Below are 16,698 nucleotides of genomic sequence, written 5' to 3'. Positions count from 1 at the left end.
TTAATTATCTCAGATATTTAAAACTTGGACATTTAAATTTCATAAATTTAATACCCATGAAACAATATCCACAATCCCATAAAGAGAAATGACAAGACTTTTTACCATTGATGTCGTCAATAGAAATAAAGAGAAAAAAAAGATGATAGAGAGATAGAGAATGTCCAATCACTCTAAAAAAAAAATAATAAATGAAAACATACTTAAATATTAGGGTAATTATATTGGATATCACTTTTAGGAATAATAATTAAGTGTATAAGAATATTTTTAAAGAATTGCACATTTATCAAAATCTATTAGTGATAGACTTCATCGATGATAGACTTCTATCAGTAGAAAAGTACAGAAAATCTAATCTCTAGCATGTAATTAGGACAGAAGTAGTTCGGTTTTTTATTTTTTTTATTTTTTATCTTTAATATGACCATAATAACTTGATGTCAATCAAATCGAAAGAGGAGCACTCATATGATAACCTGGTGAGCGCTCAATGGGATCGAAAATTGAGCCTCGTGGTGGGAACCAAAAACTCTAGGGGGTGTTTGAAAATCTAAGGAGAGTTGGGTTGAGTTGGTATTTTTTGTCAACTCAATTTTGACAACTAACTTTAAATGTTGGTGGGGTTGAGTTGGTAAAATAACCAACTCACCCCAATTTTCTCTCTCTAATGTTTTTAATGGTTCCACCCATTGGTCTCCATTGGCGATTACTGCTACCATACTCTAGCGACATACTCCGATGACCACCTTCGAATGCCCAACTCTGACGACCAACTTCGAGCTCTGGCAACCACCTTCGACGACACTCCGGAAACCAATTCTGACAACTACCTTGGTACAAAACAACTCCAACTTCCACATTCGCACGACCAACTTCGACGAAGAACTCCGGGCTTCACCAACCACCTTAGACGGCAACTCACTAAATCCAATGGCTACCTTTGCACAAGCAACTTCACCAACATACTTCGACTACCACCTTCGTGTGCCCAACTTCAATGGCCACTGATAAAAATAATATGGTGGGTTTAATTATTCACCATTTTATCAGTTTCACTCTCACCCGTTTTCCCACACGTTTTCATTACTCTCCCAACTCTCTCAATTACTTTGTCGTTTCTCTCTCTCATGCTCTCTTCACATTTACTCCCCTTCTCTCATCTTCTATCTTCTTTCGTCGTTTGGTTTGTCTTTCTCATTTTCTCTTTTCTCTCTTTGTTTGATTCATATGAGTTTTATCTTATCTTTTCTTTCTCAACTCCTCCTTTCTCTTTTTTTATTTTCTTTCTATAGCTGTTCTTTTAGATTTAATTATTATTCTTCTATTTCATTTTTTCTTAGATCTAAAAAATATTACATACCACATCCTATTATTGTTTCACTAAACAAAAGTTCAACAATATGTTTTAAACAACTTATCACTTGATGTTTTCAAATATTATATAATTCTAATGAAATAGTGGAATTTAAAACTATGGTTCATTTTTTTTAAAAGATAGTTTGTACACTGATGCAACATAATAGGAGAAAAAATAGACATCGATATTTCTAAAATCATTTCAACGATTTTAGAAAAAGGTAAATCCATATTCCACAAATTGGTAAAAACAAAAGACTATCTATTAGTTGGGTTTATGGTTTAAATTGTAAGATTTTGGTTTTTTTTAAGATGAATATTCAAGAGGTTGTTTGGGGTGTTGAGTTGAGATAGGATGCCTAAAATTCATATGTCTATGGAGTTATTTGGTCTGAATTTATATGTCTGTGTTTTTTATGCGCAGAGTTGAATTGTATCTGATGCAATTTTTTGAAATCTAAATAATCTGCCTTTATTATTACTATTTTTTGTTTTGAAACTTTTTTATTTGAACAATTCTACCCATCTTTATTTGAATAAAATATGGATGGCAATTTTTTCTTTTTAATTTTTAGAGCTTTTCTTTCTTTCTTTCATTTTTGGACCATGAATAACAATTAATCCATTACATTTCTTGCAGAAATATGATTAAATAAAATGAGAAACCAAAGAGAAATCAAAACTTTTGATTTCTAATTTTTCTTCATGAAGTTCAATATCCTTTTCTTCTTTTTCTTCTTCTTCATGTTATTGCTCTATATTTTTACTTTATCATGAATTTTCTTTTAATTAAATCTCCCCATCATCTTAGCAACCAATGAAATGTCACCATATTTCTTCAAAAATTTCACTTTCACTTCCTCTAAATTTGGAGAATCATCACAGAATAAATCTCAATTTTCACTAATTCTTGCTAGAAAATGTTATAGGAATTTTTTTATTGTTTTTTTTTGTTATATGTTACTTACTTTTCAACTACATATATACATTTCGTTTAAATATTCTTAACGCTAATTTGATATGTGAATTAAATTAAATTATATATATATATATATTACAAATTCTTACATATAGATATTGTGGTTAATGTAGACAAATTACTATTATTTATATAATAAAAAACCTACAACATACTTTAACAGTCTCATAATAATCGGAAGTGGTTGTCGAAATTGATTATAAAAAATGATTTTCATTGGAGTTTGTAGTCAAAGGTGGTTGTTGGTCGCATAAAGGTGGTATTGGAGTTGGTTATCGAAGTTTGTCATCGGAGATGGTTTTCGGAGCTCGGAGTTGGTCAGGCAAAGGTGGTCGTCGAAATGGTTCATCAAAGATGATTTTTGCCCGAGTTTGTTGTCAGAGGTAGTTGTCGAAGCCTCGAGTTGGTCGTCCAAGTTGCTCGCTCAAAGGTGGTAATTGAAGGTGATTTTCATCGTAGTTTGTAGTCGAAGGTGGTTGTCAGAGCCTACGAAGATGGTTGTCGGAGTTGGTTATTGAAGTTCGTTGTTGAAGCTTGAAATTGGTCGTCGAAGTTGTGTCATCGAAGTTGGTTACTGGAGCCCGAAATTGGTTGTCAGAGTTGGTCACGCGAAGGTTGTTAGAGCTCAGAGTTGGTCGTCGGAGCTATCATCAAAGGTAGTTGTTGAAGCTCGGAGTTGGTCACTGCAGTTTTCATTGGAGGTGGTTGTCGGAACTTGAAGTTAGTTTCTAGAGTGTGACAGTGGTTGATGGGTGGGGAAAATATTGGAAGAAGGGAGAGTTCGAGTGAGTTGGTAAAATATATCAACTCAACTCCATCAATATTTAAAGTTGTTGGGCCAAAAGAATGAGTTGATTATACCAACTCAACTCATGTTTGTGAGAGAAACACCCTCTAAGTGTCATCTATTCTATCTAAAACAATGCCAATAGTCTTATTTGATGACACTAATCCTTTCATTTTTTTTAAAATTTGTTTTTTATGGTAATTAATGATGAAGTTAGGTTTTTGAATGGAATAATCATTTCTATTGGAGTGTTTAAAAAATTGAATTCAGAAGTTTGTGTTCTTTATATGAATACTTTATAAAAAATTTGTTATGTTTTGAGAATGGAAAAAAATTGGAAGCTTTTTTGTTTTTATCTTAGAAAAGTTAGAAAAATATGTGTGACAAAATCAATTTCATTTACAAAAACAGCACCAGATATCTCAAATACAGACAATAATTACCAATTTAACTCAACTCAACTCTGTACACCAAATAGAGATAATGTAACTCTCCATATAATTTAAGTATTGACATAATAATTACCAATCCAACTCTATGCTTTTATCATCCCTAAGATTGCAGTTCATGGCAGTCCACGAAATTGGGAAGAGGAAGGGGATGGCCACTGGCAAAATGGGAATGGGGAAGGAGAAAAGGAAGCGCATGGTTTGTCAACTACGAACTCCACGAAAACAGAAATATCCACCTAAAAATCCTAAAAAATCTAAACCAAAACAAACAAATAAACTAAATCTTTTTTTAAGAACCAAGAAAAAAAAAGGGTGAAGGCCTACAATGTAGACTGAATAGTACTAAACTCTCGAGCCGGGCAACTAATGAGCCACAAACTAAGCAGCAAAAAGTGATTTTGAAGAATCAGACATGGGACACTAATAATTTAAGGAGAAAACAATTGAAACACTCAATTTCGAAAGTCCCTCATTTTGGGCCTGGCTATAAAAGCTTGCTGAGAATTGGGCTCATAACTTGGGCCTATATTCGTGGGCCATTCGCAGTTCATCTCATTTGACTTGGTGGGCAAATTCAATCTGCTTCTTCGTGCCCTAATTCGATTGTCACAGAATCGGATCGGATCGCCATTGCTGTCGCTGAATCACTCGAAGTTCAGAGAGAACGGGATAGGCCATGCAGAAGAGAGACCAGAACAAGTTGGCCGGAAATGTTGGTGGCGGCACATCTGCGCCTCCGGCTAAGCGAGGCCGTCCATTCGGCAGCGTAAACAGCAACGCTGCCGCTGCAGCAGCAGCCGTCGCAGCCGCCGCCGAGACCTTGGCTCCATCGGCACTCCTTGGCCCTTCTTTTCATATTCATACTTCCTTCGCCGGTCAGTTAACTGAAACCCCTTTCATTTTTTCTCATAATTTGAGACACTCCATATTGGAAAATCGGCTGAAAAGTTCATCCAGTCTTTAAAATTGTGGTTGAAGCTGAGGCATTTCTTTGATTAAGTTCCATTTTTATCTTAAAATTAATCGCTCGAGCAGATCAAAACAATAAAAGGATAGTGTTGGCTCTACAGAGTGGATTGAAGAGTGAATTGACGTGGGCACTTAACACTCTCACTCTGCTCTCCTTCAAAGAGAAGGATGATATGCGGAGAGACTCTACTCCCCTGGCTAAAATTCCCGGCTTGCTCGATGCTCTTCTTCAAGTTGTATGTATTACATTAACCACTTAGTCATTTTCTCGCACTTTCTTTCGTAATGAATGAGTATGATGTCGAGCTTCGTATGTATAGACATTTGAAAGTGGAAAAAATTATTACTGTGGTTGTAATTGTTCAAGTAAATCCCGAGATAAAAGATATTATTATCTTGTGTTACATCATGCAGATAGATGATTGGCGTGATATAGCACTTCCGAGGGATCTTGTAAAGAAGCAAAGGGTCAGAACATTAGGTTCAAATTCTTCTGTAACGGGGTTTGGAAATGAATTTGAGGCATTGGGTTCAAATGGGTATGCATAAAATGATTATCCGCCATTGTTTCTTTATGTTTGCCCGGTTTACTGAATGTTAATTCTAACATAACTCACGCCTGGCAGTCTGAGACCTGGTTCTTCAGCTTCAGAATCAACGGGTCATGCTTCCAAACCATCTCCTCGACATTGGTGGCTTGATGAAGATGGACTATTTAATCTGGATGATGAAGGACGAGCAGAAAGACAGCAATGTGCTGTTTCTGCTTCAAATATCCTCCGAAATTTTTCCTTCATGCCAGAGAATGAATCTATTATGGCTCAACATCGACATACTCTGGAAACAGTGTTTCAATGTATAGAAGATCATTGTACAGGTGAGAAGTTCATGACCCTAAGGAATACCTGATTAAAGAGTTTCTTGTAGACATCTCATGTCATCAGCATAGTTGAAATTTAAAGTGCTGAAAAGGAGTATTTCTGTCTGGATTACATCTGAAAGCTTTAATTGTTGACAGAGGATGAAGAACTTGTCACGAATGCACTGGAGACAATTGTGAATTTAGCCCCGCTGCTCGATCTTCGTATTTTTAGCTCATCAAAACCAACTTACATCAAAATAACGTGAGAACTTTGATCTACCCCTGATTTTTTAGGCACACCTGAATGATGATTTCATGCTAATAAATTTGCTTTATATTTTTTGACAGAGAAAAACGTGCAGTCCAAGCTATCATGGGAATGCTGGGATCTGCTGTCAAAGTTTGGCACTGTGCTGCTGCAGAATTACTTGGACGATTGATAATAAATCCTGATAATGAGCCTTTCCTTCTACCCTTTGTCCCCCAGGTTTGTTTCTGTTAAACACATGTACTGTCTTCTGTTGTATTATACATGATAGACCGTAATATAGTTTCCACTGTTGAATGTTATTAGATTCACAAGCGCTTAGTTGATCTAATGAGCATCCCAGCATTAGATGCATCAGCAGCAGCCGTTGGTGCACTGTATAACCTCGTCGAAGTTAATATGGACTGCAGAATAAAGCTGGCAAGCGAACGATGGTAATTCAATTCTCTCGAGTCCTGACCTCTTTAGAGAAAACCATAGACCTCAAATTCTTTCATAACCATTTGACCTGTATTAGATACTGAAACATTTTTGTTTTCTTGGTGTTTCAAATTTAACAAGGGCGATTGATCGACTTCTTAAAGTAATCAAGATGCCCCATCCTGTTCCAGAAATTTGCAGGAAAGCAGCAATGATATTGGAGAGTCTTGTATCTGAGCCACAGAACAGGGGGTTGCTCTTAGCATATGAGAATGCATTTGCGGAAATACTCTTCTCCGATGGAAGATATTCAGATACATTTGCTAGGATATTGTATGAACTAACATCCAGACCAAACAATAAAGTTGCAGCTGCTCAAGGTGTATGGGGGATGTGATCAGAAGGGCTCATTCGTCTGCTCGAGATTACTTACTTAGTACTTGCTACCAATTCAAGCGAAGGGCTCACTACCAGATCATTGCTAACATGTAAATATATCAGCTCTATTGGTTTATCCGCGATAAGAAGAAAGTCTACTAATTTTCAAGCTATCAATCATTGGAATCAGTATTTCTCAGTGGGTACTGCTCACTTGTAATCTGTTGGAAGTTAGTTGTATTTCCAATACTAGAGTGCTCAGTGTGTATGGTTGGTGTCAATATTGATATTCATAGATTATAGCTGGAACATATGGTATTTGTAGAAATCGTAACTTTAGTACTGTTTTTAGGAGTATAAACTTTGTAAGATAGTTCACTTGTTTGGTCATGTTTCTAATGTTTTCTTTTTAATATGGTAAAGAAGATACGTATTACATAGATAAATGACGCTAGAACGTTAAGTACTGTTATTATTTATTTAAAATATAATTTTCATCTTTATTTTGAGTTCCCTACTCTTTCAATAAATCTTAAATTTCACTTTCGTTTGATAACTATTTCGTTTTTAGTCTTTGGTTTTTTAAAATGTCTATTTTCTCTCAATTTCTTAGAATGATTTATATTTTTCTTAATTATAAAAGTTGAATTTTTAATCAAATTTTTAAACAAAAACTAGGTTTTAAAAACTATATGTATTTTTTAATTTTTAAAATTTGGCTTGGTTTTTTAAAAATATTGTTAAAAGGTATATAACAAATCAAATTTAGAAGTGAAATAAATATTTATAGGTTTAATTTTAAAAAATAAAAGGACAAATGGTTGTCAATGAGATTTTAGTTTTTGTAATTTAAATCAACTCTTAAATTTAGTTATTCAAAGTTAATTTTCATCGATATTGGTTGAATAATGATAATAATTTTCATGTAAGAAAAGACATTATGTTGATATATTTTCAAAATTTAAAAAGAAAATGCTAATAGAGACTATCAAGGTGGGGGATGTGATTACTTATAGTTATAGAGTTCATCTCTAACATTTATCTTGGACATCAACTCAAATACTACCTCTTTGGTGATAGGGAGTTGGACATGGCTGGTCCAACACTCGAAGCTTTAACTTTTCATTTGCGGATGTGCAAACTCCAAGCTTACTTTTGAGATACTTTGGGCTTGGGTCCGTCTATAGGTTTGGACCATTCCCTGAACAACCCTCAAGAGAGTATATTTTTTTGGAAAAGATTTAGAGATTTACCTATTTGAAAATTAATATTTTACAAATGGCATAAACTTGAAATAAATTTCGTATCTAGATTTCTGCAAAAATTTGTGACAAATTTAAGCTTATGGCATCTCTCTCTTATTAATTTTGAGTTTTTGTATAATTTTTTTTTATTAATACAAAATGTCACCATCTTTTATTTTAATATTTATTTGTTTTGAATAATCATTAAATACATACTATGTTCTAATTAATGGTTGAGTTTTCATTTAATGCTTTATTTTTTAATTTAATTCTCTTACTGTTAAGGTATGTATCCCTATATTATTTTAGGAATATGTTTTGAATAATCATTAAATACAGAATATATTATTACCTTTAAACCATTTATTTCTTTTCTTAACCAAAATGGAATATAACATAGAATTACATGTTCTTATGCTTAACAACAAAGTGGAATTGTAGAAAGGAAACCCAGACGTATTATGGACATGGGGCTAAGTCTTTTATCTCAAGTCTTGTTACCTCTAAAATTTTGGGATGAAGCTTTTTCCTCAACTGTTTATTTGATAAATAGGTTGCCTACTTTTGTTCTTAAGAACAAGTGTCCCTTGGAGCAGTTGTTTGGTATTCAACCTAATTATCCTTCATTGATTTTTGGGTGTAAATACTTTCCTAATCTTTGATCCTAATAACACTCATAAAACTCTCTTTTAGATCTAAACGTTGTACATTCATTGGATATAACAATTCTCATAAGGGGTATAAATGTCTTCCCTCTGATGGTTGTATTTTTATATCTTGACATGTTATTTTTAATGAGTTTTGCTTTCCTTTTGCTGCATATCATTCCTCAAATACTACACTAATTCATCCTATTTTCTCTCTCTTGTCTCCTGAGAACCATACTCAAGATAGATTTACTCTTCTTCAGTTTCTGATAATCTTGATCATCCAAACCCTACTAATGTGCATCCTTTAGACACAAATATTGTTGAAAATTCTTCACATGATACTATACAGGATCAAACTTCACAGGATAATCATCAGACATCAATTTCAAATGATAACAATCAATTTTCAGTCTCTCCTCTTGTCACTCCTCCTACTTCAGTTCCTCTTGCTTTTTCTCATCCAATGATAACTCGAGGTAAGTATGGTATTTTTAAACCAAAAGTTTACCTAGTTGATTATACTCAAACTGAACCATGTGATGTTAAGAAAGCTTTAAAACATTCTCATTGGAAGAAAGTCATGAAAGATAAATATCATGTTCTAATTAAGAATAATACATGGAAACTTGTTTCTCGACCATGTGATAAAAAATAATTGTCGGATGCAAATAGGCGTTTAAAATCAAATGTAATTTTGATGGATCTATAGCAAGATATAAAGCACGATTAGTGATCAAGGGGTTTCATCAAACTGTTGATATTGATTATACTGAGACTTTTAATCAAGTGGTTAAACCTGTCACTATTCATGTTCTCTTAACTCTTGCTCTCATGAAGGATGGACTATATGACAACTAGATGTTAATAATACTTTTCTTCATATATTGCTTACTGAAAATGTGTTATGGAACAATCTCCTGGCTTTAAACAAGGTGGTTCCATGCCTTTAGTGTGTAAACTTACCAAAGCATTATATGAACTTAAACAAACTCCTAGAGCATGGTATGAAAGATTAAGTTCTTATCTTCATAAACTTGGTTTTGTAACTTCTAAAGCTGATAATTAATTGTTGATTAAAATGTTTGCTACTTCATGTTGTTATATACTGATATATACCGATGACATTATTATTATGGGAAGCTCCTCTTTTGAGATTGCAAACATTATCCATACTCTCCATAATCAATTTGCCTTGAAAGACTTAGGCACTCTGAGTTACTTTTTGGGAGTTGAGGTTTCCTATCCCAAAGCTGGAGGTATTTTTTCCCCCTCAATTTAAGTTTATTATGGATTTATTAACACAAACAAAAATACATGAAACTAAGCCTATATCTACACCAGTGGTAAATGGACCTATACTTTTAGCACGACAAGGAGAATTATTTCATGATACATAATTATATCGAAGTGTTGTTGATGCACTTCAATATGCCGCTATTGCTCATCTTTATTGTGTTAATAAGGCTTGTTAATTCATGCATTCTCCAACAGTTCTTCATTAGCAATTAGTGAAGAAAATTTTGAGATATCTTAAGGGAGTTATTGACCATGGATTTTTTTTTGAATGCCCTACAAATTTATCTCTTCATGGGTATGCTGATGCAGATTGGGCATCTGATCCGGATGACCGAAAACCAACATCTGACTTTTGTGTGTTTTTTGGAGGAAACTTAATTGCTTGGGCCCTGAAGAAGCAATCTATCATTTCTCGATCTAGTACTCAAGCAGAGTATCGTTCATTGGCTTTAGTTTCAATAGAAATGGTATGGATTCAATCTTTACTTCTTGAACTTCGGTTATCACTTACTACTACTCCTATTTTGTGGTGTGATAATCTAAGTGTTGTGCATCTTAATGTTAATCCGATATTACATTCTAAAACTAAACATGTTGAGCTTGACATTTATTATGTTCGAGATGTCGTGTTTAAGAAACAGGTGAACATTCGTCATTTACCAGCGTCGGAGCAGGTTGCTGATATCTTTACCAAACCTCTGTCAGCCTCTAGTTTCTTAAAGCTTAAAAACAGCCTCAACATTCTTGCGTGGGGGGTTAAGGCAGCCCATTAAGTCAAGATTATTTTTTCCTTTGTAAAGGCCCAAAGCCCAAATCAAAAAGGGCTTTCTCTCATGCATTTTATGTTTGAAGATTCCTCTTCTAGAAGCTCTCTATTTCGGTTGCCATAGTGAAATATTCCAGTGTGTGTGAGTGTATAGTAAACTTTTTTTGGCAAGAGTATTTCATCCCAGTTTTTGTTATTTAAAGGGATGTTGATTTCTCATATTAAATAATAAATTTAGGGTTTTCTTTTGCACTCTGATTGTCAATCTTCTCCATGAATTTCTTTCTTGTTTTTAACTTTAGCTAGTTAGCTTTGCAGGATTTTATCTCTCTTTCATTCTCCTTTGTTTGGCGTTGGTTGGATATCTTCTGGTGGTTTACTCGTTTTCCATCTCCATTTTTTTTTCAGTGATTGATGGGTATGTTATTGAGAAACAATTTGTTCTATAATTTATTATCTGCATCTGTTATATTAAGCAGGCAGAACCCTTCATGTAGTTAATAAATGTATATTTGTTATATTACAGTGTATATTGTACCTGATATTTGTTTTCCGGTATGTAACATATATTCGACATATTTTTAGAAGTTTAAATTATTTCACTACAAGTAATTCAAGTTTCCCTATTTATTATGATGATTATTTCGACGAGTTGGGTAACTATGTTAATTACAGACTATCAGATGTTATCCATGCGCAAATATCATTCCGACAATTAGAACATGCTTTAATCGCCATGTTAGTTTGATCTATAGTTGACATCCCTAATTCTGGTTGCCCTTCTTCTATTTGTATGTTTCACACTATAATGTCAACATAATTAGTGAAGTTAACATTCATATATACAAATACATTATCTCATTTCAAACACAGAAAAAACAAACACCTTTCCGTCATCTATTAATATAGATTGTTCCTTATTTGACGGAATTACTCGACTAGAAGAACTTAGAAGGCGTTGGCTTTTGCACATGTCATTCCGATCTTCAACCATGTTGCTTATTGCCCTAAATCCTTATATACTTGATTTAACTTATATATACATCATTATATATCACATGTCACATAGCATAACGAACAAACACCCACATAGTTAACTATATATTAACCACATTACAATTGAAATGCAGTATAATCACAAAGGGATATATGAAATAACATTGTATCCTTAATTTAATTCGATTTGAGGATAAAAATATATATAATTTGAATTTTGGATAAAATTTGGAATATGGCCAATTTTCAATTTGGGATGGATTTGAGATTTTATCCCTAATTTAATTTGGCTTCGGGGATAGGAGTCTAAATTTGGATGTTTTGAATGTGTACATTTTACAAACTACGAGACTTTGGGAGAATTAGGACACCAATCCCAATAGAAAACATGTGGCCTTATCGGAATTTGCTTCAACTTTAATTTGGGGATGTTGGGGTTGATGCCCTAAAGTCTCGTATCCTGTAGTTTGTAAACATATTTTGTGAACGCTTGTGATGTATAATATATGATATTTACTTCACTTCTTAACTTTGCACATTGGATGTTTTATTTGCTTTACCATAAACCAATAAACTAAAATCCCTAGTTGTCATTACGTAACTTAAGCATGTATGTGGTGACATATAAGTGGATCATGTCTTAAGTGACAACCAAAGTGGTATGTAGTATATGGATATAGGAAGAAAACCTTATCCTGGTAACGCTACGGATGCGGCCCGCTTTGTGGAATAGTTACAAAGGTTATAACTTGCTATAGATGATCTGATCCTGATCATTCATGTGTGGACGTGCAAGCGGGGGCGTCCTATAGAAAGAGTTTTTATAATACCTGATCACAAAGTGTTAACGTCTCGTCATATAACCCCGTTCATGACAGAGACTTCACTTCACAAGGATGACCATAGGCAACATGACCACAATCTTGAGTGAGTTGGGAATTCCTATCATTGAGGGTGGTCCTTTGATTTGCTTGGGTGTGAGTGGCCAGAGTGCCGACTCAAACCTACCATTTTGGGGATTCATCTAATTTGGGAGCTGGGAACTCAGCTACACAAGATGGAGTTCACTCCTTCTTCGAAGCAGGGGTAAGTAGAGAGATTGCTCCCTTAAGGGTTAATCTCGGAGCTTGAACGATGTGGCGCCACATACCTTCTCATGGCCTGAGAGTTGTTCGCACATAGCAAGACTATGTTGTATTGTTCATTAGAGGGATCGGTGATACTTAAGAAGTAAGATGTAACTATAGGGGCAAAATGGTAAATTGGCCCAACTATAATTACGAGCATCTGTGAAGGGTCATGTATTGATTATTGGTTATATCCGATGGATATAGAAATATATCTATGGTAAGAAGAGTTCAGTCGTCAGTCTTTAGTAGAATGCCTGGCAGTTAACAGATGGTAGATATCGTGGCTAAAGAGTTTAGTCAGTTATTCATGTGTCGTTGGAGCTTCGAGTCATAAGTCTATAAGGACCCCTTGGTAGCTTGGATACAAGTTGAGAATCAGTTTTTGGATCAGTTTGAAATGTTCAAATTGACAAGAGGAAGTTCGATTATATATGATATAATGGAACTAGTTACTTATATATGATATAATTAATTTTATGTATGAGATATATTAATTTGGAGGAAATTGGATATAAATATGATTTATATCTAGTGGAAGAAAGGTACTATGGTTAATATATGATATTAAACCATGGGTTATGAATATAATATGATTATATTTATTATTTATTAATTGGACAGTTATGGGATAATTGGCTGGCGTCTCTTCTGTTTTCGTAACCGATGAGTAAGATGAAGAATCGTTTTGAGACGCTTAAATAGCTCACGGTGTGTTGCAATTCTAGAGGGTCACCGCTTAGTAAATTAAAGCCTATACATAGTGCTGTTTATTGAATGATCGCTTACACCCGCGCACGCTACTTACTAAACGATTGCTTATCTTTTACTAAACGATCATTTAGCACCTGAGCTTTACTAAATGATCGTATAGATAATCACTTAGCTTTTCCTACACGATCGTATACTTCACCTAAACGATCAAGCATTTTGTCTATACGATAGACGAGTCTTTCTCTCACTTGCTTGATCGTTGTATACGATCTCTTTTCTTCCTCCCCTCTACCAAATCCAAACAGAGCCCATTCTTTGGATTCTCATTCCGAGAATACTGAGGGTTCCAAGTGGTGGTGTCGTCCCTTTTTTTCACCTGTTCGTGGTAGACGATTGGGTGTTGCTGAATGATAGCTTGCCGTTTCAGTGAAAGCGAGATTTGCTGCGAAGAAGGTTTTCAACTGGTAAGTTTACATATTCTTCTATTTATTTATCTCTAAGCATGTCGGTAATTTAGTATTATGATGCATATATGTATGTGTGAATATAAATGTGATAATTCTGTCACAATGTTTTTGGAAAGATCCGCTTCCGCTCAGAGGTACTCTTGTATAAGAATTCCTTCAATTGCTATCAGAGCCAGGTTTCTAATATTCTAAATTCATTGCTGCAAAGAATTGCATTTACATTCTCGGTGGGTGCAACATGTCTACTATCTGTTTTAATTGTTAAATCGTTTGTGGATGTGTGGATTAATGGAGTTTTCTAGGATGAAACCTCGGTTTGTTAAATTCTTTTACATTTTTAGTTAATTGTAAAGGATCTTGCGCTTTTGGGCATAATTAATTGCTATCGAGTCTGTAATTTTAAAGTTAGTTTGAGTCTTAAGTCGTTCGTGAAGAAGTTCGAAGCAAGAGTTGTTTTTCGAGGAAGAAGACGATCATGCGTTGGTCGGGTCGTATAGACGATGGAGTAAACGATCGCTAAGTATCGGATGCTCGGGTGTCGTTTAACATGTGCACGCACTTGACAATCGTATAGCTCAGTAAGCCTTATCGCTTAGTTATTGACTATACGATCGCAGAGTAAATGAGTGGTAAATCATTTACCTTTCGTGTGTTAAACGATCGTCTAGACCATCAGGCTTCGCGGACTCGTTGTCGTCTATGCGATCGTTTAGTTTCGCACTATCGTCTAGTGTGCGCTACACGATCGTTTACCTAGAGATGTTTATTAAACGATGGAGCTTTACCCAGCGGTTCAAGACTTGGTTCGCTTGTGAACCGGTTTGCTCGGTGGAAAAATGTAATAGATAGAATTTTCATTCTATTTTTGTGTTGGTTCATCCCGGTCTATTAATCTATGGTTTTATACTTGTGATGTATGGTTTATTTTATATGTCATATGGTATGCACATATAGAAAAATCCCACCTTAGGTTATGCATTAGTCATGCATCATCTCTTTATTATAAGTGTTATGATTTAGAGAAGCATGATTTAAATTACGTAAGTGCATGCTTATGCATCATATAATATAAGAATTATATTTATGCATGCATTATTTATTAAGAGTTATATTTATAAGCGTAATAAATACCTCGTTGTGTGGCAATGCATGTTTTAGTGTTTTCTTTTATAAAGGTTATAAAATGAAATTAGAACTAAAATAAAAAATAAAAGGTTAAAGTGTAGCAAATCTATCTATAAGGGAACTTTTGTCTAAGGCGGGTTCTGTCTAAACTGGGGTATTTAAGGTAATGGCAACGCAACACCCCTACCTGGGAACCTACCTGGAAAGGTGAATTAGATGGATTTGATGCATGCTTGCAAGTTAAGGATAGTCCATTAAAGAGTTTAAATGTGACTACTTAAACTTGTTTTATTTCGAAGACAAAAGTTGTTTTTTAGCACATTTAATAAATGATTTAGACTATAATCAGTAGTCGGATTGTCTAGGTTAATGAACCCCTAGGCAGAATATTCAGTGGGAGGTACTTGGTGTAGGATTGTATCAGCAATAGCAGAAGCACAAGGATCATCTAAGCACTTAAATTCACTAATTTTGGCAAAATATAAAGCATGCTCTTGTAGAAAAACAAGTGAGTTTCAAGACATAGCTTTTGTATAACTTCTTCAAAGCTCCTTCTCTAGCTACTATCTTCTTCAAATCTTGCTGCAGACCACCTCAGATCTTTCCCACTATTCTCTTGGTGCTCTAGATTGAGTTGTGTGACTCAAAAAAAGCTTGAATCAAGGGATGATAAAGGAGAAATGCTCACTGCAGTAATCTTGTTGAATAGCTCTTTCTTCAAATCGAATTTTCTCTCAAATTCTCTATAGATTGCATGCCCGATTTTCATTCCAATCTCTTCATTATATTGTAGATCAACATGCAAAGGAGAGACTTGCATGAATTGCAGCTCATGCTTTGAGAAGACAAGGCAAAGAGAATGTTTCTTGTGTGAGCAAGTGAAGAAATGGATAATGGAAAATCAACATTTTCCACTTTAATGTTTTGTTTTATAATTTTCCAATTTTATCTCAAAAATCAAAATTTTATTTTATAAAATCTATTTTGATTTTAAAAATGAAAATTTTAATTAATTATTAAATAAAACTTCATTAATTTGTTATCAAATATTAAATTAATTTTAACACATATCCATCTATATATATATTTAAATCATATTTAAATATATAAATTCTCCTATCCTGTTTAATTCTGAAATTAAACATATAATTATATCTCATATAATTACTAATTCCCTTAATTCTAATTTGAACGATTCAAATTAACTTATCACGCTATTCTAGAGCTAGTTCGTTACGAGCTAGTAGGGGGACCTCGCGGACCTACAGATCATAGGCTCCAACGTTCCGAGATTAATTAGCTAAACTCATTAGATCAAATTAATCTCCATTCGTTAACTAATAGGTCACTACATTAAAGCCCATAGTTGCACTCCCCTCACTGTAAATATATTATGTCCACATGATTTAACCATAATCAGTAAGTCGACACTTTACAGGTTGTTTGTAATAACGGCTAGGTCAAATATCTGTTTTACCCCCGAGATTATGTCTTATTCAACAAGTTCCTACTGATCCTAATGAACAATTGGTTTGTGATCCAATCACTAAACCAAACTCTCCCAGCCTAGTGAAAGGGTGAGGCCCCTTGTTCAAGACTTGGATTCAGTACTCGAGAGAACAACCTTTCTCCTATCCCTAAATCGGGTAGACGTGAACTCTGTCTCGCACCATATGTCCTCAACTATCTATCCTGTGTTACCCCTGAAATGGGAGTCTTATTGAGCCGGCGTTGTTGAACCAACCCTCACTTATGAAAATCTAAGGGCAATCCCGAATAAACAAGAGTTCATAGTTGGCTCAGGATTAAGATCGAGTTACCTAGGTCATCTAGGTGAAA

At 34.4% G+C, this 16,698-nt stretch overlaps 1 protein-coding gene across 1 annotated transcript; it reads left to right on the top strand.

The window, feature by feature from the left end:
• Positions 1 to 3,856: 3,856 nt before the first annotated feature.
• Positions 3,857 to 6,920, top strand: LFR (ARM repeat superfamily protein). Its single transcript, XM_039043815.2, has 8 exons — positions 3,857 to 4,452; positions 4,613 to 4,782; positions 4,961 to 5,085; positions 5,173 to 5,423; positions 5,565 to 5,670; positions 5,757 to 5,895; positions 5,983 to 6,110; positions 6,238 to 6,920. Exons 1-8 carry the CDS (start codon positions 4,254 to 4,256, stop codon positions 6,491 to 6,493), a joined length of 1,374 nt encoding a protein of 457 aa, XP_038899743.1. The 5' UTR covers positions 3,857 to 4,253; the 3' UTR covers positions 6,494 to 6,920.
• The last annotated feature ends 9,778 nt before the right edge of the window (positions 6,921 to 16,698 follow it).

This window comes from Benincasa hispida, chromosome 1, assembly GCF_027475165.1.
Source record: "Benincasa hispida cultivar pf3 chromosome 1, pf3_genome.v1.1, whole genome shotgun sequence".
Taxonomy (NCBI): domain Eukaryota; kingdom Viridiplantae; phylum Streptophyta; class Magnoliopsida; order Cucurbitales; family Cucurbitaceae; genus Benincasa; species Benincasa hispida.
This window is presented reverse-complemented; position numbering and strand designations above follow the sequence as displayed.

What these genes read in the sequence shown, in the direction of transcription:
- LFR (XM_039043815.2), top strand. Translation starts at nt 4,254, where the DNA reads ATGCAGAAGAGAGACCAGAACAAGTTGGCCGGAAATGTTGGTGGCGGC. An exon ending in TATTCATACTTCCTTCGCCG is followed by an intron (nt 4,453 to 4,612) that starts GTCAGTTAACTG and finishes TCGCTCGAGCAG; the next exon opens with ATCAAAACAATAAAAGGATA. An exon ending in TATAGAAGATCATTGTACAG is followed by an intron (nt 5,424 to 5,564) that starts GTGAGAAGTTCA and finishes AATTGTTGACAG; the next exon opens with AGGATGAAGAACTTGTCACG.